General features: G+C 46.8%; 1 protein-coding gene across 1 annotated transcript in view; it reads left to right on the top strand.

Annotated features, from left to right (window-relative positions):
* Positions 1–27,362, top strand: part of GALNT17 (polypeptide N-acetylgalactosaminyltransferase 17) — a 542,269-nt gene that overhangs the window by 312,958 nt on the left and 201,949 nt on the right. Inside the window, exon 5 of the mRNA XM_049904713.1 lies at positions 8,545–8,742. Within this exon, the coding sequence (XP_049760670.1) occupies positions 8,545–8,742 (198 nt within the window). The remainder of the gene's footprint in view (positions 1–8,544; positions 8,743–27,362) is intronic.

Raw genomic sequence — 27,362 nt, 5'->3', positions numbered from 1 at the left:
GGTATTTGGATCAGGATTGCATTGTATTTGTAGATGGCTTTGGGTAGAATTGATATTTTCACAATGTTGAGTCTACCTATCCATGAGCATAGTATGTTTTTCTATTTACATTGGTCTCATTTAGTTTCTTGAGTAAGGTTTGTAGTTTTCTTTGTACAGGTCTTTTGACATCCCTGGTTAGATTTATTCCTTTTTTTTTTTATTTTTTTTTTATGGGCTATCATAAATAGTACTTAGCCCATAAAAAAAATGGTATAAATAAATGGTTTTCCCCCACATGTCTGCCAGTTTGTCATACTGTGGGGCTTGCATGTTGCTGTGATGTTGGAAGCTATGCCACCAGTATTCAGATTACGAGCAGGGTTGCCCATGGCAAACAGGTTTCAGCTGAGCTTCCAGGCTAAGACAGACTAGGAAGAAGGACCTGACGGTCTACTTCTGAAAATAATTAGCCAGTGAAAACCTTATGAATAGCAGTGAAACATTGTCTCATATAGTGCTGGAAGATGAGCCTCCTCCCGCCCCAGGTTGGAAGGCATTCAAAAGACGACTGGGAAAGAGCTGCCTCCTCAAAGTAGAGTTGACCTTAATGATGTGGAGGGAGTAAAGCTTTCAGGGCCCTCATTTGCTAAGGTAGCATGACTCAAAATGAGAAGAAACAGCTGCAAAAATCCATTAATAATTGGAATGCGGAATGTACGAAGTATGAATCTGAGAAAATTGGAAATCATCACAAATGAAATGGAACACATAAACATCGATATCCTAAGCATTAGTGAGCTGAAATGGACTGGTATTGGCCATTTTGAATCAGACCGTCATATGGTCTACTCTGCCGGGAATGAGAACTTGAAGAGAAATGGCATTGCATTCATCCTCAAAAAGAACATTTCAAGATCTGTCCTAAAGTACAACACTGTCGGTGATAGGATAATGTTCATATGCCCAAAAGGAAGACCAGTTAAATTTATTCAAATTTACGCACCAACCAGTAAGCCCAAAGATGAAGAAATGGAAGGTTTTTACCAACTTCTGCAGTGTGACATTGATCGAACATGCAATCACAATACATTGATAATTACTGGTGATTGGAATGCGAAAGTTAGAAAGAAAGAAGGATCAGTAGCTGGAAAATATGGCCTTGGTGATAGAAACGATGCAAATCACATGATAGAATTTTGGAAGACCCACGACTTCTTCCTTGAAAATACCTTTTTCACCAACATAAATGGCGACTATACGCACGGACCTTGCCAGATGGAATACATAGGAATCAAATCAACTACATCTGGGGAAAGAGATGATGGAAAAGCTCAATATCATCAATCAGAACAAGGTCAGGGGCCGACTGTGGAATAGACCATCAATTTACTCTTGTGCAAGTTCAAGTTGAAACTGAAGAAAATTAGAACAAGTCAACAAGAGCCAAAGTATGACCTTGAGTATATCCCACCTGAATTTAGAGACCATCTCAAAAATAGATTTGACACGTTGAACACTAATGACCAAACACCGACAGGTTGTGGAATGACATCAGTGACATCATACGTGAAGAAGGCAAGAGGTCATTAAAAAGACAGGAAAGAAAGAAAAGACCAAAATGGATGTCAGAAGAGACTCTGAAACTTGCTTATGAACATCAAGCAGCTAAAGCAAAAGGAAGAATTGAGGAAGTAAAAGAACTGAACAGAAGATTTCAAAGGGTGGCTCAAGAAGACAGAGTATTATAATGACAAAGTAAAGACATGTGCAAAGAGCTGGAGATAGAAAACCAAAAGGGAAGAACACACTGGGCATTTCTCAAACTGAAAGAACTGAAGAAAGAATTCAAGCCTCAAGTTGTAATAGTGAAGGATTCTATGGGGAAAATATTAAACAACGCAGGAAGCATCAAAAGAAAATGGGAGAAACACACAGAGTCATTATACCAAAAAGAATTTGGTCGATGTTCAAATATTTTAAGAGGTAGCATATGATTAAGAACTGATGATATTGAAGGAAGAAGTCCAAGCTGCACTGAAGGCATTGGCTCCGGGAATTGATGGAATACCAATTGAGATGTTTCAACAAACAGATGTAGCACCGGAAGTGCTTACTCTTCTATGCCAAGAAATTTGAAAGACAGCTACTTGGCCAGCCAACTGGAAGAGATCCATATTTATGCCTGTTTCCATGAAACGTGATCCAACTGAATGCAGAAATTATTGAACAATGTCATTAATACCATATGCAAGTAAAATTTTGCTGAAGGCCATTCAAAAGCAGCTGCAGCAGTATATCCACAGGGAACTGCCAGAAATTCAGGCCGGATTCAGAAGAGGATGTGGAACCAGGGGTATCACTGCTGATGTCAGATGGATCCTGGCTGAAAGCAGAGAATACCAGAAGGATGTTTACCTGTGTTTTATTGACTATGCAAAGGCATTTGACTGTGTGGATCATAACAAATTATGGGTAACATTGGGAAGAATGGGAATTCCAGAACACTTAATTGTGCCCATGAGGAATCTGTTAGGCAGTTGTTAAAATAGAACAAGGGGATACTGCATGGTTTAAAGTCAGGAAAGTTGTGTGTCAGGGTTGTATCCTTTCACCATGCCTATTCAATCTGTATGCTCAGCAAATAATCCGAGAAGCTGGACTATATGAAGAAGAACAGGGCATCAGGATTGGAGGAAGACTCACTAACAACCTGCGTTATGCAGATGACACAACCTTGCTTGCTGAAAGTGAAGAAGACTTGAAGCACTTACTGATGAAGATCAAAGACCACACACAGCCTTCAGTATGGATTACACCTCAACATAAAGAAAACAGTGCATGATGCAGATAGACAGGAGGGAAGGGAGAGGATGTGATGTGTGGAGCTAAGTGGGTGAGTGAAAGAAGAGAGACAAACAAAAGGAAAAAAAGTAAATAAAATGGCACGGTAGGATTCAGCATGTGGGGGCGGGGCAGAACCGGCGAGGCCATGTGCTGATGGCTCTGTAGCCGAGCAGTGTGGCTTGACCTGTCTAGAAGGGGCATGGGAAAGGAAAGAGGGGAAACACAGAGAAGAAACCAACTAACAAACAAATAAATAATAATAAAAAAAAACAAGAACAACAAAAAATAATATGGTGGTGGGAGTGCCAGCTGTTGGAGTTAGGGCAGAATTGGGGTGGCAGCAAGCTGAAGTCTCTCTCACCAGGCAGCATGTCGTGGTCCATCAGGAAGGGGCAGAGGCAGCACAGGGCCTAGGTGGGAGGGGAAAGAAAAGGGAGAAGGGGAACAATAAAGAAAAATAAAAAAATATGGCCCTGAGGGAGCCAACCTATGGGGCCGGCACAGATATGGGAAGCTCTCCAGCCAAGTGGTACAGCACAGCCCTCCTGGAAGGGGGAGAGGGGTAGCACATGGGGATAGGTGGGTGGGAGAAAGGAAAGGAAGAAAAGGGGAGAGAGAGAAGAGACAATAGCAGCAGAAAAAGAAGAAAAAAAAAAACCAAAAAATAAGTAAATGCAATAGCACTGAGGGAGTAGGCCAGTGACAGCAGTGCAGATCCCGGGAGGCTGTGTGCCAGTGACTCTCTAGCTGCGTGGTGCAGCACTTGGCGGCGGGGGGATGATGCGCAAGACTAGGTGGGCTGGAGAAATGAAGAGAGAGAGAGAGAGAAGAAACAAGAAAAAGAAAATAAAGAACAAACCAGAAAATATCACGCTGAGTGAGCTGGTTGGTGGTGGCAGTGCAGACCTGGGGAGGCCATGTGCTGGTGGCCCCACAGCCAAGCAGTGCAGCAAGGCCCATCAAGAAGGGGCAGGGACGGCACATGGGTCCAGGTGGATGGGAGAAAGAAAAGGAAGGAAGGGAGAGAGAGAGAGAGAGAAGAGGAAACAAAAAAAGACAAAAAACTAAAAACAAACAAAAAAATGATGCGGACCCTGGCAGCAGTGAGCTGGTGTCTCTCCAGCCAACCCTGTTGGAAAGTGGCAGAGGCCTCGTACAGGGAAGAAGGTGGGGAGTAGGAAAGTGTGTATCCCTGGTTACTGGGTGCTCTGTCTCCTGTTGGGAGCTCTGTTATGTTGCCTTCCTATACGACCTGTTTGTGTTCCTTGGTGGCTATAGTCCAAGATGGCAGATCAGCACTGCATTAGCTGGTAGGGGTCCTCCACTTCCGTAGCTCTCCTTGTTCTCTGTCAGTTTCTTATTCTGTTTGGTGCGTAACTGAGTTCTTTATTCCTTCATTTGATGCTTAGGGTTCCAGGATCGACATTTGTATCTGTTTTACAGGTTTTCGCTGAAGAGGAATGGCATGGTGCTTCTGTCTATAGCACCATGTTGGTTCCACTTCTCTGTGACCTTTTTGGAAGCAGATCACCAGGCCTTTCTTCTGAGCCGTGCCTGGTTGGGTTTGAACCAGCAGACCTTTCAGATAGTCATCCCGTGCGTAACCAGCTGTGCCACTCAGGAACTTCTCTGCCGGCTCAGACCTCCATTTTTTTTTTTACCTAAACAAATGCCATAACTGCCTGAATTCATTCTTTTGTCATATGTTTGTTGGATGCCCAAGGCACTCTCCTCAGCTACGGTTTGAGTGACCAACTATCCCAGTTTTCAAGAATGCAGGGTTTTCAATGATAAAACCAGAGAGCCCTGGGCAAACCCTAGCTGGAGTTCACATTCTGGCAAGACTTGGTGTCTGCCCTGAAGCAGCCTTCAGTCTGATTCTTGCCGACCTCTGCGACTCCAGTCTGAGCCCTTCAGACTCATCTTCCACATTGCTAGTGGAACGGCGTATGTCCCCCTCTGCATTCAAACCCTCCTGTGATTCCTCTTTACATGGTAGACTATGTGCCCTGACTTCTGCTGCGTCATATGGTGGCAATAAACCATCCCCAGTCACAGAAATTTATGGCAACATAAATCACAGATCCAGTCCGTGTGGCTTGTCAATGGCAGGTTGTCTGTCTGTGGCTCTGCCTGATGTCTCCTCTTCATCCTGTCTAGGACAACCATTTTTTTGGCTCAGAGAATAGAACAATGGCCGAACCTTCCCATGGCTACTAGAGTTCTGCTCAGATGTGACATACGCCACTTCTGCTCACCAGCCATTGGCCAAAGCAAATCACATGTCCAGGTCAAACGTTGATTGGAGGTCAGGGGGAGAGTGTGCTCTTCTACAGGGAAGCACCTCGGGCCACCAGGGAGGAGAGCAAGTAACTGGAAACAGTTATTGCTGTAAATTGCATTCTGTCCCCCCCCGAATATGTATTGAAGTCCTTGTCCCTGTACCTGTGGATGTGATCTTGTTTGGAAGTAGGGTTTTTCTTTTGGTATGTTAATGAGGTCATATCAGAGTTGTTTGGCTCCTAAAGCAAATTCCTTCTGCCTTATAAAAAGAGTAGAATAGAGACAGAGACCCACACAGGGAAGACAGATGCCGTGTGAGGGTGGTCTACCATCAAAGGAACACCAAGGATTGCTGGTAGTCACCAGAAACTGGGAGGGGGTCCACAGACGAAATCGACAGGGCCAAGACCCGATTTGGACGTTTGACCTCCAGATCTGTAAAATAAATTTCTAGTCTTTAAAGCCACCACTTGTAGTATTTCTGCTACGGCGGCACCAGGTGACATTCTGCCACAGACCGTAAGATCGGCCTCCTTAGCTTCAGCAGCATTATTTGGAGTCTCTGGTAACTCTTCACCACGCTGTGATGGGCTGAACCACGGTTTCTGTGTGCACCGCACCAGGACAGGCCTGGGGAGAGGAGGTGGCCCCTGCCTTCAGGAGACAGTACAGCTTGGGGGTTAGGCCTGAAGCCAGACCATCTGGGTTAGACCCTGGTTCTGCCCCCAGCTGGCTGTGGCTGGGGCAAGTTACTTAAGCTTCCTGGGCCTCAGTTTCCTCATTGGTAAAGAAGGTGGTAATAGTATCTACCTCATGGACTTGTCGTGGGATTACATTAGTCAACATATGTAAAATGTTCATGTTGAGAATGGTGCCTAGCAGTAGTAAGCACTCAATATGTAAAACCAAAAAAAACAAACTCAGTGCCATGGAGTCGATTCCGATTCATAGCGACCCCATAGGACAGAGTAAAACTGCCTCGTAGAGTTTCCAAGGAGCGCCTGGCAGATTCGAACTGCAGATCCTTTGGTCAGCAGCCGTAGCACTTAATCACTATGCCACCAGGGTTTCCAACATATAGAACTTATTAACTCTGGGAGTGGTGGTTCAGTGGTACAATTCCTGCCCTCCATGCGGGAGACCCGGGTTCGATTCCTGGTCATTGCACCTCAAGCACAGCTGCTACCAGTCTGTCATTGGAGGCTTGTGTGTTGCTGTGATGCTGAACAGGTTTCAACAGAACTTCCAGACTGAGATGGACTAGGAAGAAAGGCCTGGCAATCTATTTCTGAAAATCAGCCAGTGAAAACCCTATGGGTCACAACAGTTTAATCTGTGACTGATATGGGGATGGCACAGGACCAGGCAGTGTGTCATTCTGTTGTACATGGGGCTGCCATGAGTTGAGGGCCAACTCGTCGGCAGCTAACAGGATTCATTATTAGCTCTTAAGGAAAACTAACATATGTTCAAAGATGAGGAAGGGCAGCAGCATGCGGTCAGCGTGACATGAATAATGTGGAGAAAGTGGTCTAAGAGTTTAGAGGAGGGTGGAACCTGCCTCCTCAGGAAAATTCTGGAAGGCTTGTTGGGAGAGGCGGCCCCTGATCCAGCCTTGCTAGGAGGCTAGGCCTTCTGCACACGGCCAAAGGCATTCCCAGAGGAGAAGAGCAGAAAGGAAGACTTGGAGAGGACCAAGCTCAAGAGCGCGGCTAGGAAGCCGTGAAACATCAGCCCCGTTTGGCTTCCACCTCTGTGCTGTGTGCAGAAGCTTCGGCAGCGGTAAATGGCCCAGCACGTGTTTTACGGCTCGTTTTAAACGGAAGGAGGAGATGAGCCGACAGGTAATTCAATTGCTGCGAATGAGAAGAGATGGGTGATAGGCCAAGCATCCTCATTATTCTCCCAAATAATGCCAAGGAATGGGATTTTCCCTTGACTCGTTTCCAACGCCTGCGCCCTGTTCTAAGCAGGGAGGGTAATACCTGCTTTATGAGAGCCATCTTGGCTTCCCAAATCCGGGATATGATCCCTTCCTTGGAGATGCACGCTGGGTGGAGGTATCTGACCCTCCGCTGTCTCCTAGGCCAGCAGAGCTGCCCCAGACTCGAGTCAGAGCCGCCTGAGGCCTGCTGCAGCCCCAAGACACGGAGGCTCACCGGGAGGCAGGATCCTGTCTGCCTTTGCATTTAATTAGCTCCCATCCTTGCTTGCTAACCAATTCAATTAGATCCCTTTTAAGAAATCCGTTAAATAATCAGTTAAAACAACAGAAATAGTCACACACACAAAGGAGCTGGTGAGATGCTTATTAAAACCAGGCCATCAGGGGCAGAAGTGACCTATTTTGGGAAGGGGAATTGGGAGCCAGCTGAAAAAACAAAAAGCATCAGTTATTGCCTTTTGCGGGGAAACTTAAAACGCTATAGAAATGCCCTGCAAAGCATGTCACAGGGGGAGGCTGGCCTTGCTTTGGCTTGTGCCCTCAGGTGGGAAGGAAAGGCCTGGCACTGTCTGCAGACCGGCGGGCACCTTGTTCTGAACTCTCGCTCCAGGTGTCTCATGCTGAGGTGGGCATCACCCTGAGAGTCCACAGAGCCAGGGCCTGAGCTCACAAGCTGCTCTGGGACGCTGCATTTCACAGCATTTGTTTTAAGGTGCCTGACCCTACTGGACAGGTCACTCAGCTCAGTTGAGCCTCAGTTTCCATCTGGGTTCCAGACTGCTCGAAGCTCCATATCTTAGTTGTCTAGCTGCCATAACAAAATAGCACAAGCAGGTGACTTTAAAGAACAGAAAATACTGTCTCACCATTTTCAAGGCTAGAAGTCCAAACCAGGTCGTTGGCCTTAGGGGCAGCGCCTTAGTTGTCAGTGCTCCTTGACTTGTAGATGGATCTTCATGTGGCCGCTTCCCCCTGTGTGTCTGCTGTTTGTTCTACTCACAAGGGATTAGGTTTGGGACCCACCCTACTCTTGGATAAAGCTCATTAACATAAAAAAAGTAATTCTATTTCCAAACTGGGTCACATCCACAGGTACAGGGGTTAGGACTTCAGTGTATCTTTTTGGAGTGCACAATTCAATCCATGTCAGCCTCTTGGGTAGTGCAAATGGTTGACACACTCGGCTGCTAACCAAAAGGTTAGAGGTTCGAATTTACCCAGAGGCACCTCAGAAGAAAGGCCTGGCAATTTACTTCCAAAAAATCAGCCATTGGAAACACTATGGAACACAGTTCTATTCAGACACACATGGGGTCTCCATGAGTCAGAATTGACTTAACAGCAGCTGGGTTTTTTTTTTTTTTTTTACTAGTTTTTAATTCAGTCCGTAACACCAGCCTTTAGCTATGTTGCTTCTATTTATTCTGTATCAACTGAAGAGTGCAGATACCTCAGGAGAGAGATTTTATTTCTGCTTCTCTGTGTTTCAGGGCCGAGCCAGTTCTGTCCCGAATCCAGGAAAACCGGAAGCGAGTGATCCTTCCCTCCATTGACAACATCAAGCAGGACAACTTCGAGGTGCAGCGGTACGAGAACTCAGCCCACGGGTACAGCTGGGAGCTTTGGTGTATGTACATCAGCCCCCCGAAAGACTGGTGGGACGCCGGAGACCCTTCTCTGCCCATCAGGTCTGTAGCAAGCGCGTCTCAGGGCCAGTATGTCCCCAAAGTCCGGGGTCAAGAGGAGCAACTCCTGGGGGAGCCTGGGAGGGACTGCCCAGTGTTGAAACAGCACCTTTACGGCCAGTATCTTAGGACTGTGGTTTTCTTGCTGGGGAAGGGCGTTGCATTCTTCTCCTTCAGCTGAAGTTTTCAAATGCAGCTTATCAAACAGCAAGTCACAAAGTTTAAAGTTAATAATAATGTTCACAGTTGTTTATTCTTCCTCATATAGGATGAACTTTGTTAGGGAGTTTTAAGTGTCACGTTTGACAGGCATTAATTTCTGGGGCCGTTTCATGCGGGAAGCCTCGTGTTGTTGCTGTGCTTTTTATCGTGGTATAGGAACACGTAAAGCAAACGAACAACAACAAATAAACGGTTGCCACCGAGTTGATTCCAACTCATGGCAACCGCATGTACATCAGAGAACTGTGTTCCCCAGGGTCTTCGGTGACTGATAGTTCAGAAGTAGGTCACCGGGCCTTTCTTCCAAGGCTCCTCCGGGTGGATTCAAACTGCCAACTTTTGGTTATCAGCCAAGCACTCACAGAAAAGGACAATATTTGTGCGGCACCATAAGGTAACTGGAGGGCCTTTTGGGAGCTCCATGCAGACCTCGCCCAGGTCCCACCCAGTTGCCCCGGGGACAGGAGGCCAGTGTCCTTTGCATACCAGTTGATTTTGATGCTGTCTCACTTTCCTGTGGCTGCTGTAACAATTTACCATAAACTTGAAGTCGTGAAACAACACAGATTTATTTCCCTGCAGTTCTAGAGGTCAGAAGCTTCCAGTGGGCCTCATGGAGGCAAAAACCAAGGTGTCGGCAGGCTGGCTCCTTCTGGAGGCTCTAGAGGAGGGTCTGTTGCCTTGCTTTTTCCAGCTGCTAGAGGCCGTCCCCATTCCTTGGCTCCTGGCCACATCATTTCATCGTTTCTCTCCCTGCCTCTCTCATCTCATGGCCTCCTCCCCTCCTGGACCTTCTTGCCTTACCTTTGCCTAATTTGGGGGGAAGCGTTTTGTGATGTAAAGAGGGATAGCAAGAAGGAACTATGGAATAGGAGTGGGGACCATTTACAGATAGCTAGGAAGTTCTTTTCTCAGTTTACACATTTTTGGTAAGCAAGTGTTCTCTTATTTTCTTGCTCCAGTTGAAAACTGGAGAATTATATTAGACTCACCTGTGGGCAAACTCTTTTGGGTGCTACCTGGGTAGTGTAGACGGTTAAGTGCTTGACTATTAACTGAAAGGTTGGCAGTTAAAACCTACCCAGAGGCAACTCGGAAAGAAGACCTGGCAATCTGCCTCAGGAAGGTCACTGCCATGAAAATGCTATGGAGTCCCTTTCTACTTTGTACACACGGGGTCACCTTGAGTCAGCATCAGCTCAACAGCAATGAGTCTCCACTTTTAATCTTTTGGGTCCTCTGACTCCCTCAGCAGGAGCTGTCTTGTAGGTTCAGTTCCCATCCCAGCCCAGCCCTTCATCTTTGTGCAGGGCTACAGGCTCATACTCTCGGCTCTTTGTAAATAATAAGGCAGACTTGTGACTAAGGCCTTATCTGATAACCATCAGGAATATTTAAACCGTAGTGGGGACTATTTGAGGACCCCTTGGCCTTCAGAACTTGAAGGAATGAAGCTCAAAGGATGGACTGACAGTGAGTTGCGTATTTTTGGCCAAACGATGCTTCCTCCAAAGTGTCCTCCCAGACACACAGGGAGGCTGACCTCCCGCCCTGACCGATTATGAAAAGATAACAAAGGTAAGTGTTAGCAACAGAGGGAAAGAAGAGGTTACAGCCCTTGGGGTGCCCAGAAAACATCCACCATTCTTATCTCTGCATGTATGTGGGACTCTGAGCGAACAGATAGCTTGCATTTAATGATTACAGTGACGTTACCAGGTGATTAACACGCACTTTAAAAAGAGCTAAGAAAATAGAGTTGTGTTCATGAGCCATTAATATTGCGTGCATCTCTGATGTGCAGAATCTTTTTAATGTAACTTAGGAAATGCTTCATTTGTTAATAGTCGATGGAGATATGTAATTGTAGGAAGGAATTTTTATGGTCCTTCTGATACCATTAAGCAGACTTTATATGGTTTCTTCAACTCTTAAGACATGGTGGCTCCCCCTACCCCCACCCTGTGATATAGGAGGTTTTGCATTAAGGAAATTTCTAGACTTTCTGTTTTAGTTCTTTCCCCATTTCTTCCTACCACAAACTAAACCTGTTGCTGTCGGGTTGATTCCAACTCATGGCAACCCCATGTGTGCAGCGTAGAACTGCTCTATAGGATTTTCTTGGCTGTAATCTTTATGAAAGCAGATCACCATGCCTTCCTTCCACAGTGCCACTGGGTGGGTTCGAACCAATGACCTTTAGGTTAGTAGCTGAGTGCAAACTGCTTGTACCACCCGGGGATCTTGTCTCTCCCTAGGTATCCTTTTTTCCCTCTCTGGTGAATGGCTGTTTCCCCAGGTTGCTGTCAGTCCTCTGGTCTTCTCTGTCTGCACCAGAGTTTCATGTGTAGAGAACAGGCAGGTGTATTAAAGAGGGCAGGGGTCAAGTGTAAGGCAGCTGGGCCTGGTGGCCCTGTGGGAAACTGGGGAACACCTGCCCACCCCACCCCCGCCCACACAAGCAACTGCTCCCAAACCCCACTTGATGGTGCCAGTGGGGGACGGGGCCTAGGGGGTGGATGTAGATCCAGCATTGTCAGGTCTTCAGATTTTTAAGAGAAACCACAAATCAAGGTTCTTTTGTGATACCTCCTGACTTTTAAATGCTGGTCATAAATTCTTCTTCTTTAAAACCACAAGGGTCAAACAACATGTTGCTAGACGGGTCCCCTTAGCATTTGATCTTTGTTCTGCACTCACCGCCTTGGAGACCTCTGTCTTTCCCAGGTAGATAGCTTTGGTCCATGCTGCCTACCCTGGGACTGGTGGACTGCCAAACCTGTTGCTGTCGAGTCGATTCTGGTTCATAGTGACTCCATGCGACAAAGCACACCTGCCCCATAGGGTTTCCTGGGCGGAATCGACTCGATGGCAGTGGGTAGTGGAATCTTTATGGAAGCAGATTGCCACATCTTTCTCCCTTGGAGTGGCTGATGGGTTTGAACCCTTGATCTCTCGGTTAGCAGCTGAGCGCATAACCACTGCACCACCAGGGGAATGGTGGACACCTGGTGCATTATTGTGTGGAGGGGGTTGGGGAAGGTGACTGTCGTGGATTGAATCGTGTCCCCCAAAATTATTTGTCAACTGGGTTAAGCCATAATTCCCAGTATTGTGTGGTTGTCCTTTATTTTGTGATTTTCCTGTGTGTTATAAATCAAAATCTATGCCTGTGGCTAAAGAGGATTAGGGTGGGATATAACACCCTTGCTAAGGTCACATCCCTGATCCAATGTAAAAGGAGTTTTCCTGGGGTGTGGCCTGCACCACCTTTTCTCTCTCAAAAGATAAAAAGGAAAGGGAAGCTAGGAGAGATTTGGGGACCTCATACCACCAAGAAAGCAGCATCAGGAGCAGAGTACATCCTTTGGACCCATGTTCCTATGCAGAGAAGCCTCTAGTTCAGGGGAAGATTGATGACAAGGACCTTCCTCCAGAGCTGGCAAAGCGAGAAAGCCACCCCCTGGAGCTGGCGCTCTGAATTTGGACTGCTAGCCTCCTAGACTGTGAGAGAATAAACTTGTGTTTGTTAAAGCCATCTGCTTGTATTATTTCTGTTATAGCAGCACTAGATGACTAAGACTGACTAAGAGCCATAGCATAAGCATTGCTAGGCTTCCTGGGGCTTGAGTTAAACCTGTAGAGAGCCTGCCCCCTCCCCATTGTCTGTACACAGCCCTCTGCTACTGAGGTTCTTCAGTGAAAGAGTTTGAGAAGAATCGACCCAGGTCTCCTCTCACCTGTGTGCAGAGAAAAAAAAAAAAAATTGCTGTTGAGTTGATTCCAACTCTCAGTGACCCTGTAGGACAGAGTAGAACTGCACCATAGGGTTTCCAAGTTGGCAGCTGGTGGATTCAAACTGCCAACCTTTTGGTTAGCAGCCATAGTTCTTAACCACTATGCCATTACGGTTTCCATATGCAGAGAGGGTTCCCAAATCTATGCCTCAAGCACTGATTGTTCTCCCAAATGATACCATCTCCAGTGTCACATCACCAACCCAACATTACACCGTGGGTTTAAAACTCTTCAAAGTCAACGACCTCTTTGCTTATCTGATGAAAGCCGTAGATCCCGTTCTCCAGGGTACGTGCCCAGTGGACTGAAGCATACCAACCACCACGAAGACAGCGCACAACTGGGCAGTGTTCCCTTCCGCTGAACGTGGGGCCACCGTGAGTTGGAGCCGACTTGACAGCAAATAACAGCAGCAACACTGACCTCTTTCACTTGTTCAGTAGTTGATGGAGATGATGTAATTGTAGGAAGGAATTTTTATGGTCCTTCTGATATCACTGAGCAGATACAGTATGGTTTCTTAAACTGTTAGGACAGGGCGGTTCCTCATGACGCTGTGAGGCCAGTGTAGTCCAATAAAGGCCCACCTTTGTCCCTGTTTGAAAACTCCAGCAAACATGTTTTTATCACTCTGGGTCACGAAAGTCCTAGGGTCACTTTGAGCCACAAACCAGCCCCAGCTCTATTATTGAAATTGGCTTTGAACTTGGGTGAAATTCAAACCTCCCCCTCTCCCTCTGCTCTTGCTGACCATTCGCTATGAGGAAGGGGACGTAGTCCTTACTCTTTCTTTCCCTCACTCACCTTTTTCTCAGTGGGTGCTGTCTGACCCCACCCAGGCCCGAGCTGGGGGCAAGGGGGCGGTGTGGGGGGAAAGAGGGTAAGAAGGTTCTCGTTTGATCAGTGCTGTTTTTTGATGGCCTTGTATCCTCTTGGCCAGCAGGTGTTCTTTCAGGGACCTCTTGGAAGGCCGTTCCGATCCTCAGTGTGGGTGTGGGAAACAGACTGACTTTCCATCAGCCCCTGTCTTTGTGGCTTCCCCTTCCTCTTACTGTTGGGTTCTCCTGCCCTACCAGGCCACTGTCTTGCGCATCCATTTATTTGTTTTGTTGATGATTTTTTCATTGGGATAAAATCATATAACAGAATTTACCATTTTAAAGTGTACAACTGAGTAACAGTCGCAAAGTTGCACAACCGTTACCACAGTCTTCTTCCAAGACTTTTCGCCACCCCAAGTGGAAACCCACTACCTCCCATCCCCCCTCCCCTCACCCGCAGCAAGGACTAATCTGCTTTCTGTCTCTGTGGATTTACCAGTCCTGGATCTTTCATATAAACGGAGTCATAGGATATGTGGCTGTTTGTGTCTGGTATCTTTCACTCAGCGTAGTGTTTTCAAGGTGTCTCCCTGTTGTAGCATCTCTCAGTACTTGATTCTTTTCATGTCCGGCCTCCCTTTTAAAGTGATCCCAGTTCGACCTCCCTTCTCTGGGTTCCGTATATGGTCCCGGGGTTGACACAGCTTCGTCCCACCTTGGGAGGAGCATGTGGGGGCAAGGTGCATTCCCACATGCGCTGCCCCCTGTTCTCCACAGGCCGTTTCTCTTTCCTGGACTTAGATGGAAAGTGGGATTCAGGGTGTAGTCCTCTCCAGAGAAACCCCCCCAGCGCCTTTCTTTCCCAAACTCCACTCACTAGTCCCCTTTTACCAGCTAAACAGTTTTCTTCTGGGGAGGGTGGAAGGTGGGGGGAGGGTACTATTTACTCTGAAAGGAGCCCTGGTGACAGAGTGGTTAAGCGCTTGGCTGCTAACTGAGAGATTGTCCCTTGGAACCTGCCGACCGCTCCACGGGAGAAAGCTGTGGCAGTCTGCTTCTGAGAAGATTGTGGCCTTGGAAACCCTATAGGGTAGGGTAGTTCTACTCTGTCCTGTGTGATTGCTATGAGTCGGAACGGACTGGAGGGCAATGGGGTTGGATATTTACTTTGAACTTCTTTCATGATCTCTTTGGAATGTGGCATCTGTTGCCTGAATGCCTCGGCTGAAATGAGGACAAGGAAGGGTCCTGTTTTAACACAGTTCATACGGCTGAGGGGATGGAACAAGGGGAAAGGGGGATGGTCTGAGACATGGAAAAGAGGAGAGGGGCTGATTGAGATAGAAGGAGCCTGAAGAGGGGAGGCCGGGGCTTCAGAACACGAATAGCGCTGTGGTCCTGAAGGGCAGGAATAGCCACCCGTGGAGAGTTCGCACTCTGTGACCCACGTTCTCCTTGTGAATCAGCAGGTCCCGTCATTTCCTCAGAAAGTTAGGCCCTGGACACGGGCCTACAGAAAAGTGCAGAAGGTCTGGGACAACTGCTGAGAGTAATGGGAGTGGGTGAGCTGACCAAGAACACAAAAAACAAACTGTGGTGGTTTTTAGGGCCCAGAATATCCATTCAACAAATTTTCCACAAAGAGTTGTTGGCAAAAAAAAAACTATGAATTCTATTGTGCTTTTATGTAAACTTAATGTTTTTAAATTCATGACCGTATATACGTATATACACACAAAAAACGTCAGCAAAGATGAGAAGAAGGAAGATTCTACATTCAGCCTGAAGGCAGTGTTAGCCTAGATGGTTGTGCCTGTGAATTCATGGAACGGTGGCTTAACTCAGCAGCCCTCAGGGGCCTGTAGGTCACAGCTTGGGGACTGCTGATGGATACGGCTCTTCCCAGCTGTAAAATCCCGTGACTCTTACCATGAGAGGGTAGGGTCTTAGGTGTCATAGATGGAACGTTGTACAATACAGCACATTGCTTTCATCGGGCTGGCTGAAAGCTGAGTCAGGCTTCTTCTATGATGCTCCAGCGATGCCTCCTGCTTGGTGTTATGTGGCCTGTAATTAGTGACATTACTCATTAATAACTAATTCGAGATGATAATTAACAATTAACAATCCGTAATCCAACATATAATTTGCTAATAAATTATAAGTTGCAGGAGCCGTTAGAGTCTGTTGGACTCTTTTCATTGAAAGGGCTGCTCTGGGTATACATAGTTGCTGGGATCTCAAATTCCATGCACAAATGTACATAAAGAGAGAAGGTTATTTTTTGCTCCCTAGGAGAATTTGACTGGCTTACACAGGAGGAAAGTTTTAAAAGAAGAATTGGATTTTTTTCAGAGGTTATAATAAAGATGTCTTCCTTCTTCATCAGCAAATATATTTTAAGAACCAACTGTGTGCTCACCCCCAGTAGGCACCCATGGGAGCAGCATTGGTAAATTACAGCATCTTCCTGTCCTGTAGGAGTTCGTGGGCTGGCTGGAGACTCAGGGCCCAGTGCATGTGACAGCGCTTCAGCGTAGGTGGGTGTGAATACACGGGACAGGGGGGTATTGTGTGAGTGGAAGGATGGGAAGGCTCATAACAACCATGTTGCTGTTGTGTTGTTAGGTGCTACTGAGTTGATTTTCGACTCACAGCAACCCCATGTAACAGAGTAGAGCTTCCCCGTAGGGTTTTCTAGGCTGTAATCTTTACTGGGGCAGATTGCCAGGTCTTTCTCCCACGGAGCCGCTGGATGGGTTCGAACCTTTTGGTTAGCAGCTGAGTGCTTAACTGTTGCACCACCAGGGCACCTTGTAACAACCATAGCCATTGCAATTTTGTACGTGCCAGGCACTGTCCTTGTGCTTTAAAATGCAAACCCATTTATTTTCATAATAATAAAAAAAAAAGCCGTGTATTATTCCCTTTTTAGAGAGGGGCTCCGGGGTACAGTGAGGTTAAGCACCTTACCCAAGGTCACATGCCTAGTAGGTGGTGGAGCTGGGATTCGGACTTAGCCCAGGTCCAGTGTGGTATGTTCTCCAAACCACACTGAGCTACCTCCCCTGGAAAAGGTACAGCTTCCTGGACTTTGCAAGTTGAAGAGGATCTGTCCTGGCAAAGTATATGAGGGACAACACGATTCCAGGGAGGGTGGTGAACATGAGTATGTTGGGGGCCTTGAGGGCATCTTTAGGTCTGATGATTCACTAGGATAGCCCCACCACCGCCACCAGCTGCCGTCACGTCGACTCCAACTCACAGCGACCCCGGGTATGTCATAGTAGAACTGTGCTCCATAGGGTTTTCAGTGGCTGATTTTTCAGAAGTAGATCGCCAGGCCTTTCTTCAAGGCAACTCTGCGGGACTCAGACCTCCAACCTTTCACTTAACAACTGAGCATGTTGAAGTTTGGAACACCCAGAGAGCTAAAAAAAGCTGTCATACTTATGGTTTATTACAGTGAATGGGTACAGACTAAAATCAGCAAAGGAAAAAGGCAGGTAGCGTGGAGTCCAGGAGGAGTCAGGCATGAGCTTCCAGTTGTCCTATCCCAGTGGCATCATATGGACAGCACTTAACTCTCCCAGCAACAATGTGTCACAGCACATACGAAGTACTGCAAACCATGGAAGCTTACCCAAGCCTTGATGTCCAAGGTATTATTGGGAATCAGTCATGTAGGCATGGAGCACCCTCATGACTAACCTTAGCTATTCTGCTTCTAGTCTTCCAAGAAGTCAAACTAATACAATGTGTCCCAGGTACCCAGGGAAACAAAAGTAGACCTTCACCATAAATCACACTGTTAGCAAGAACTCTCTGGCATGACCCAAGGTACCAGGTATACAAAGTCACTTTTATCAGGCAGGATGTTCCAAGGGTTTAGAAATTATTCCCAAGAGCTGGTCAAGGGCCAGTCCTTTTTGTGGGATGTGCAGGTTTGAGCACCCTAAGTCTGCTGAGTTAACCCTTTCCTACACAATGAGGTTGGGGTGTTTAGGGTCTGGTGAGGAGACTAAATGTAGGAAATGTGCATTGAAAAGTAGAGGAAAAACAGAAGATTGTGTAGATCCAAATGTTGTTGTTAGGTGTTTTCGAGTCGATTCCAACGCACAGTGACCCCATGTACAATAGAACGAACCACTGCCCGGTCCTGCACCATCCTAACAATTGTTGCTACTCTTGAGCCCATTGCTGCAGCCACTGTGTCAATCCACCTCATTGAGAGTCTTCCTCTTTTTCGCTGACCGTCCACTTTACCAAGTGTGATGTCCTTCTCCAGGGACTGACCCCTCCTGACAACATATCCAAAGTATGTGAGACCATCCTTGGTTTTAAGGAGCATTCTGGTTGTACTTCTTCAAAGACGAATTTGTTCGTTCTTTTGGCAGTCGATGGTATATTCAATATTCTTCGCCAACATCACAATTCAATAGTATCAATTCTCCTTTGGTCTTCCTTGTCCAGCTCTCACATGCCTGTGAGGCAATTGAAAATACCATGGCTTGGGTCAGGTGCACCTTAGTCCTCAAGGTGACATCTTTGCTTTTCAACACTTTTAAGAGGTCTTTTGCTGCTGATTTGCCCAATGCAGTGTGTCTTTTGATTTCTTGACTGCTGCTTCCATGGGTGTTGATTGTGGATCCAAGCAAAATTAAATCCCTGAAAACCTCAGTCTTTTCTCCATTTATCATGATGTTGCATATTGATCCAGTAGATCAAAATGAGAGGGTGATTTTTTTTTATCAAAAGCCAAACAGTGGTTCCCAGACTCAATCCACTGGCCCAGGGAGGTGGATTGAAGATGGATAAAAAAACTTTTTGGGAGAGGCAGAAAGTAGATTAGTGGTTGCCTAGGGCTATAGGTGGGTCTGAGAAAGGGAAGTGACTGGTAATGGGTTTGGGTTTTTTGGGAGAGGGGTGATCAAAATTGTTTTAAAATTGCTTGTAGCCGTGGTTGCAAAACCCTAACTATACTAAAAACCATTGAATTGTACACTTTAAATAGGTGAATTGTATGGTGTGTGAATTACTTCTTAAGAAATCTATTTAAAAAAAAAAGCTTATTGGGATGATGATAGGCATGATGATGGACCTGGTGGCTCTCAGTAGATGGCAGATGGCCAAGCTTGCAACAAGATGAAGGCCGTTGGGTATTAGTTCTTGGTTCAGAATGGCCTAGAATGTTTATCCCAGGCTAACCCTAGCGTCCTGTGTGGCCCCCCTGTTGTGAGAAAGGACAGTACAGAGTACACCAGGCAATCAAACCGGGCCAAACGTGGGACAGTAGAACTTCCTGTGATACTGTCGCGAGTAGGGATTCAGAAAGTAAGGAGCAACCTCAGCGCGAACTAGACATCACACAGGGTCAGACGACTGGTGCTGTCGACCTTCTGGCTTTGTAAGTGACACTGGCCAGTAGCAGTATGTTGTGGGTAAGGACGGTGGAAGGCCCCTGTGGTTAGTACTTCTCCTTGGGTCTAGGAAAGGTAAGTCAGGGGAAGAATCTAGCTTGAGGCCAGGCGAATCCTGTCGCAATTCAGGAAGAGAAAAATGACAGTGAAAAGTTAGGTATTCTCACCTCCTTTTCCTGCCCTTCCAGTCTTCCTGAGCAGAGCAGTGTCCTGCTCTATTTTGCCACCAACACGGTTTGTGCCATCAAGTGGGTCACTCACTCTTTGTGCAAGTGAGCTTTTGATTTTCTGATCCATAAAGCCTACCCAGCATCTAAAAGGGTATTGTCCCAAAGTAGATAATTTCCATAACAAAGCTTTGGTCCCTCAGAAGAAAAGCACTAATTGTGAACTCTCCGAAGTCATGGTGTGAGGTGTTGTAGGTAATCAAATATTTCAGTTAATAGAGTTTACCTCAGAAAGGCACAAGGCAATTTATAGTTAGAAATAAAAAACTTGAAAACTCAACTTGGTTTCTTCAAGGGACAAGCCTGGAGGAGCCTGGTTGATGGAGAGTGTCGGCTAAGTCAATGTGGTCAACCAAGGGCTTCCACGTCGGCCAGAAGAAGTATCGCCATGAAACATGACTCAGGAACAGGGCTTGGCTCTGCAGTGTTCCATGTGTCTCCCCTTCTGTTCATGAGCTTTGGTCAGTTCCTGTCATGTGCAAACCTCTGCTCTCCTTGTCTTGCGATCCCCTTCATATTTATCTATGCCCGCACATTTTTGATAAGGTATTGGTGCTTCTGTGGTAGAATTCTCACTTTCCATATGGGAGACTAGGGTTTGGCTCCCTGCCAACGCACCCCATGTGGCTGTGATGCTGAACAGGCTTCCAGATAGACTAGGGAGAAAGCCTCCAAAAATCAGCCGAAACTATGGATCACAAAGGCCTGATCCACAACCGATGATGGGGATGGAGCAGGACCAGGCAGCATTTTGTTCTCTTGTGTATGGGGTTGCCGTGAGTCAGAGGCCGGTCCAATGGCAGCTAACAACAACAAATACTCAAAAAAATGTAGTTACTATTATTGCCCTTCTGTGTGCCCCAGTGGCAAGCTATACTTCCCCATGGGGTCACTGCAGCCTTTCTCTTCTTATCTGGTTGCAGCTTATATGACCAAATGATCATGGAAAATAACCGTACCTGCATTGGTATCCTACACATGAACAGAACCCCGCATGCTAACGAAGGAGAAGCGTTTTTAATGCCAAGGAATTTGCACAGGAAAATAGGGACCCCCACCACCCAAGCCAGCCCCTACAGGGAGGCTATTTGTCAGAGGATGGAAGGGTGCTTACGCAATGGTGAACATGCTGCTTTTGGGTGAAGTAAATGTATTTCTTCACCTCACCTGTGTACCTTCAACACCGGCCTGGATAGATCACTATTTCTTTTTGCATGACACACAGATCTTGCTGCTAGATACCTTTCAGTTGGAAGTAAAATTCCCAAGCAGTGCCCTGGAGCGAGAGAACATTTTTGCAGGGTAAACGTTCTCGGCGATGACAAGTGGAGAGACCGCCCCCATCGACCAACATATATTGTGACAGCTCACAGCAGCCAGTAGATTAATCTGAATAATGTTGGAAAGGCTTTTCTCCCCCCTAACAAAGAGGTTCAATGCTGCGGGCTGCCAAAAAGCAGACAAGTTTCATTTCAAATTTAAGGATTTGAAAAAAATGGAATACACTTTCCCTTTGAATTAAAAACCCAGTCCCTGGACATGTAGGGAAGCAGCAGTACCAGTAATTTCATCAAATTGATCAGATGGGAGAAGCGCAATGGGCTCAGGTCCCTCTTCTTTGGTGGGAGGAATCAGGATGTGTATGTTTGTGGAATTAGGTTCTATGTGTTTGTGGAATCAGGGTATGTATGTTTCTGGAATCAGGATATGCATGTTTGTGGAATCAGGCTATGTATGTTTGGGTAAGGTAGGGAGGGGCAAGCCCCCGCCATTATTTTGGTAGCCTTAACTCCCCCACCTGAGATGGATCCAGATGTGCCATCTTCTGGGCACTGCTGTAGTCCCTCCTTCTTCTTCTGCCCTTTCTCCCTATTCCTCTTTTTCTACTTCACCCTCAAAGTCCAAAAACTATAGAAGATTCTTGGATTGAGCTCAGAGCAGAAAATATCCTTCCCTCATTTCTTCCAGACCACCTCCGATAAATTTCTCTACAGCGCAGCTCTTGTCTCCTGACCCATCTGGTCCCCAATGAATTATTGTTTCTTAGTTGTTTTCAGAGGGTCCTTTGAGTAAGACCACTACCCATCTGTCAATTTGTCATACTGTGGTGGCTTGCATGTTGCTGCGATGCTGGAAGCTATGCCACTGGTATTTCACATGCCAGTAGGATCACCCATGGTGGACAGGTGTCAGCAGAGCTTCCAGACTACGTACGACAGACTAGGAAGAAAGGCCTGTGATCTACTTCTGAAAAATAGCCAGTGAAAACCCTGTGGATCACAACATGGTTCAACTTGCCCTCATCAGGAGGGCTCAGATGCTGGAAGAGGACATCATGTTTGATGAAGCAGAGGGCCAGCAAGGGCAAGGGAAAACCTCAGTGAGATAGATTGTCACAGGGGCTGCAATGATGGATTCAAACAAGGTGGTGATCGTGAGGATGTCTCAGAACTGGGCAATGTTCTGTTGTCTATAAGGTCACCATGAGTCAGAGTCAACTAGATGGCAGCTATCTACCTGTCTATCTACCTATCTTGGGTGAAATAGTTAAGATACAGATTATAACTTGTACGTAAACCTAAACAGCCATTTTCATTGACCCAGCTCTGCTGTCGCACTTATTGGAGTGTTCATCCTCTGAGACAGGTTAGTTCTTATCAGGCCTTACCACACATGTTTAGCCCAGGTTGGAGGCCTAGCCCTAGACTGGTCCATTTTCTCCTCTCCTTGATGGAGGCCCAGGAACATAAGACTATTTCATGTCTCCTAGACAGGAGAGAAAGCAAATGGAATGTTATTGCGGTGCTTGGGAAGTTAATTATGAGCAGTGGTCATGACCGAGCCAGAATGTGACCTTTTCTGCCAAGTAGTGAACTATCACCACCCAGCATACAAAGATAACCGTTTGCCATTAACTTACCCGACAAGGAGGCATTGCTCATCCTCTCGACCCAGCACAGCTCCTAAGGCTGCAGGGGTTTTACCCAAACTTTGCCAAAGCAGGGAAATATGAGCTGACGCTTTGCAATATCTATTTAGAGTTTTAGGTCAGAGCCTTCACTCTTTTTGCTGCCAACATGGCTCTAATAATAGCTCCTGCTACCAGGCGTACCAGCCGTCAGGTGCCGTGGACATCATGTTCTCCTGGCATTCTAAGCCCTTGTGTCGTTAAATCATTCTGGTGGCACATCCTCACAGCCACAGAGGGGTTGTGACAAGCTTCTTAACTGTTAAGAACAACATAACTCCAGGCTCAAGTCTTGGCCCCTTCAGAAGCTTTTTGAAAACGGCAGCGAGCAAGGGCTGAGGATGCGGGCCGCACAGGCAGCCCTTGATAGACTTGGTAGGGTGCCCGAGTCAGCGTTTGGGAGTTTGACTCTGAGGATGGAGTTCAGGGGAGCCCCCCAGGCTCCTAAGAAGTGTAACTTAAAGGGAAAAGACGCTCCTTGGGTGTTTTATTAGCACTGAATCCCCGGCTGCGGTTTAAGTGGTGGCTGTGGGAGGTTTCCCAGACAGAACCTGCAGGCAGGGTGAGCCGTTCCGGGGCCATAGCTGATCTGTGGCTCCAGTGGGACAGACGGGCTCCGAGCATGACATGGGACTCTGTACTTCAGAGGTCACCGTCATCTCCCATCCTAATTAAACTTCGTCTCACCTGTGAATTTAAATCGTCCCTTTGGAAACGCTCAGTGCTCAGCTGCTAGATGAAAGACTGGAGGTTCAGGTCCACTCAGAGGCACCTCGGTTTCACCTGGTGACCTGCTTCCAAAAAATCAGCCACTGAAAACCCTATGGACTTGGGGGGCGTTGAGTTTATGGTGTGAGTTTATATGGTGGAATGACTTTGGAAAAGCCTAGTGAGAACGGTTGAATGACTTGAAGAAGGCAATCGATGCCACTGAACTGTATGTGGAGAAAGGCTGAGGTGGTGTGTGTTTCATTAGGTCTATTTTTACTGCAATTAAAAAAATACATAAATAAAACCCTATGGATACACCCAGGGTCATGATGAGTCAGAATCGACTCCTTGCAACTGGTTTGGTTTTGGGTTGGAAATGCCCAGCCTCTGCAGAAAGAACGCTCAGTCTCGGGTTTCTCAGCTCTCCTCCCTGCCCTTCCCAGCTCCTCTAAGATGGCTCCTGGCTCTATGGGAAGGGGAAATTTATACCTCCTTGTGTTTTTTTTTTTTTTTTTTTTTTTGTGGCACTAGTTTTTTTTTTTTTTTTTGTGGCCGATAGGAGTATCAGGATGCTTGTGGGGAGCGTCCTCTCCTTCCTTTTGGGCAGAGTGCCCTGTCTACCTGGCCAGCCTCTGCAGCTGGCCTAACTCGTGATCTAACCTCTGAGCTTGGTGAGGTCCCATCTGACTCTGCTCACCTTGGCTTTTTCTTGCTGGCTGCAGACAGACATGGTTGGTGGTGGTTGTTAGCTGCTGTTGAGTTGGCCAGCTACTCATGGTGACGTATGCACAGTGGAAGGAAACACTGCCAACTCCTGTGCCATCCCCATGATCAATTGTGGATCAGACTGTTGTGATCCATAGGATTTTCACTGGCTGACTTTCAGAAGTGGATCCCCAGGCCCGTCTTCCTGGTCTGCCTTAGCCTGGAAGCTCTGCTGAAACTCTGCAACATCAGAGCAACACACAAGCCTCCAATGACAGACAGGTAGGTGGTGGCTGCACTGAGATGCACTGGCCAGGAATCGAACCTGGGTCTCCTGCCCGGAAGGCGAGAATTCTACCACCGAAGCACCACTGCCTCTCATGTCTTTTGTCAGTTCTGCCCTCAACTTCCCAGCTTGTTCTTACCCCGTTTCCACTGAGGCACCCTGCCTCCCACGAGCACCATGACCACCGTCTGTTCATCCGCAGACTCAGTCTCACTTCAGGTCCTCGGTCAGGACGTCTAAGGTGGGTGGCAGAGGCAGTTCTGGCCCCCGGTTCTGAGCTAAGAAGTGGTACTCAGGTTGAATGTGGAGCCACTTTTGAGGGCATTCTGTGTCCAGCCATCAGCAGGGTCTCCCTCCTCCCACATAACCCTGTGCTCCTACAGACCTTGGTTCTGATAATGAGGTGCCTGGAATGGTCTCCGAATCTAGACGCTCAGTTGCAAACCTCTGCCCAGGTCTTAGAATCCTGGCTTCTTTCTAGCCAGGGGCCTTTCTTCCTTTAGCCAGGCTCTCTCTCAGGGGGCATTATGTATAACAGAACGAGGTGTTGCTCAGCCCTGCCTCATCCTCACAGACGCTGGCATGTGGAGTCCATCTCACCGAGGGTCTCCCTCGCCCTCCTCACTGGCTCTCTCCTTCACCAAACATGATGTCCTCCTCCAGCGGTTGATCCCTCCAGACCACACGTCCAAAGCAAGAAGTCGAACGGTGTGCTATTGTGACCCATAAGGTTTTCATTGGCTAATTTTCAGAAGTAGATCAACCAGACCTTTCCTCCCAGTTTGTCTTAGTCTGGAAGCTCCACTGCGACCTGTCCACCGTGGGTGACCCTGCTGGTATTTGAAATGCCAGTGACACACCTTCCAGCATCACAGAAACACCCAAGCTGCCACAGTACAACAGACTGATGGATGGGTGATAGACCCGGAGGCCTGGCCTCTTGGGAAGTGTTGCTCTCCCACCTCTGCCGTGGACCCCAGGCTGTGACCCCTGCTCCTGTGTTGGCCAGGCCGAGCCCTGGTCCCAGCTTCATGACGTCACTGTGGATTTCTGATGCCCAGGTCAGCTGCTGGGCACCTGAACTCTTGTGCTTCTGCCTGACGGGCTGAACCTCTTCAGTCAGCCTCTGTGCCTGTTGTTGGTGGTGGCCATTGAGTCAATTTCCACTCATAGTGACCCCATGTGACCGAGGAGAACACTCCATAGGGTTTCCTAGGCTGTAATCTTTGTGGTAGCAGATCGCCAGGTCTTTCTCCCACCGAGCCACTGAGTGGGTTTGAACCACTGACCTTTCAGTTAGCAGCCAAGCACTTAACCACTGTGCCACCAGGGCTCCTCCTCTGTGCCCAGTACATGACATTCCTTGACTTTGAATGGCAACCTCGACCTTTTTGACACCAGACCACCATGTATCCCTGAGGATTTCCATACCCTTCTCCACCAAACCCTATGTTGTTATTAGCTGCTGTCCAGCCAGCCCCAGCTCGTGGTGACCCCATGCATAATGGACCAAAACAGTGCCCAGTCCTGCGCCATGTCCATAATCAGTTGTGGATCAGACTATTGTGATCCCTTATTGTGATCCATAGGGATTTTTATTGGCTGATTTTCAAAAGGAGATCGCCAGGCCTTTCTTCCTGGTCCCTCTTAGTGTGGAGGCTCCACTGAAACCTGTTCAGCATCCCAGTGATACACAAGCCTCCACTGACAGATGGGAGGTGGCTCTGCATGGGACACATTGGCTGGAAATTGAGCCTGAGTCCAGCTCCCACATGGAGGCGAGAATTCTACCACTGAAAAGTTATTATGCACAGAAAAAAAAAAAATCCCCCTAAATCTTGTCATCATCTCTGGGAAACTGGAATATTTGCTTGAAGAAACTTGAAATTGCAGAGACTTCAAATCCTAAAGAGTATGAGGAGGGAGGAACAGAGCTGACAGCCATGAAATCAGAGCTCTGTAATTTGTCTGTTGGCATTCAGGAGGGGAAGAAATGAGTGCTTTTCTGCCCGGCTTCCAGTCCAGATGTTGTCTTCCAGCCCAGTAGAGAAGAACAAGGGCAGTTGCTAGGAGACCAGAAACTTTAAACATCACATTTAATGGTACATTTTTCAATTATAAATACTGCAAGTATTATTAATAATACATTTTTATTATGAATACTATTATATTAATATTCATAGTAAAAAATTTTAAAGATAGATGGAAGTATTAGATAATCCCACGACCAAGCGATGGCCACGGTTAATATTTCACGAGTATCTTACATATTTTAAATTGTTTTTTTTAGTTTTATAAAAATTACGCAAGCTCGTGTTTAAAAAGTCCACTGTACATTCTGTAAGGTTGTAACCCACTCTCCAGAGGTGCCATCTTCCCTTCTTGTAAGTGATCCTTCTGCTTGTCTCTGTATCTCTAAATAACATACTTATCTTCCTACTTTTTGTTTGTTAAGATTGAGGCTTTCTTACTTGACTTCCTATTTTGAGAGGCCTTGAATGTACCCTTTTGACTCACCCAGGCCTACCCCTGTCGTCTACACACGTACGTCTCACCCTCACCCTCCTCCATTATTTGTTGTTCGTAGCCGCTCTGGAGTCAGCTCTGACTCACGGCGACCATGCCCGACAGGGTGAAGTGTTGCCTGGTCCTGCACCATCCTCATGATGCCTGGTGGCCACTGCTGCTTTGAGTGCCTTCCAAGCTAGGGCGCTCCTCTATGTTGGGCAATATTTTGTTGTTATCCACTGAGTTTTCATTGGTTAACTTTTGGAAATAGATAGCCAGGCCTTAATTTTTAACCTGTCTCAGTCTGCAAGCTCTGCCGAAACCTATCTACCCTGGGTGACCCTGCTGGTATTTGAAATACTCGTCGCATAGCTTCCAGTATCATAGTAATAATGCAAGTGCCGCAGTATGACAGACTGACAGCCGGATGGATGGTGGTCCTTCATTACAGTTATATTGTAATTCTGATTAGATCATTTTTAAGTATTTACATTGTTCTAACTATTTGCAACTGATTCCGGTGCTGTGCTTTGGTTATTTTCCCTTTCTTGCACAACGTGGGCAGGTTATGGAGGGGTCACCTGGGGCGGTCACGTTCTGCCGCTTCATGTGGGTGGTAGATGGGTCTGTTCAGGTTGTGAAATTTATCGAGCTGAACACTTGGGATTTGTGCATTTTTCTGTATGTTTGCTCTACTTCAATATGATGTCTTCATGAGAAATAACAGCTGGCCACATTTCTGAACTTTTTACAATAAATTCTCATAATTTTTTGTTGCTTTTCTTATTTTTGTTCCAGGAAGATAATCATATAATGTATAAATGATCATACTTGCTTCTTTTATAACTTTATATATATATATATTGCCTTAGCTGCGTTTACAGAGCAATATGGAACTCTAAATGGTGATAACAGAGCTTTACTCCTTCCTGACTTCAGTGTTTTGTCATTAAAACT

This window comes from Elephas maximus, chromosome 12 (assembly GCF_024166365.1).
Source record: "Elephas maximus indicus isolate mEleMax1 chromosome 12, mEleMax1 primary haplotype, whole genome shotgun sequence".
NCBI classification, from domain to species: Eukaryota; Metazoa; Chordata; class Mammalia; order Proboscidea; family Elephantidae; genus Elephas; species Elephas maximus.
This window is presented reverse-complemented; position numbering and strand designations above follow the sequence as displayed.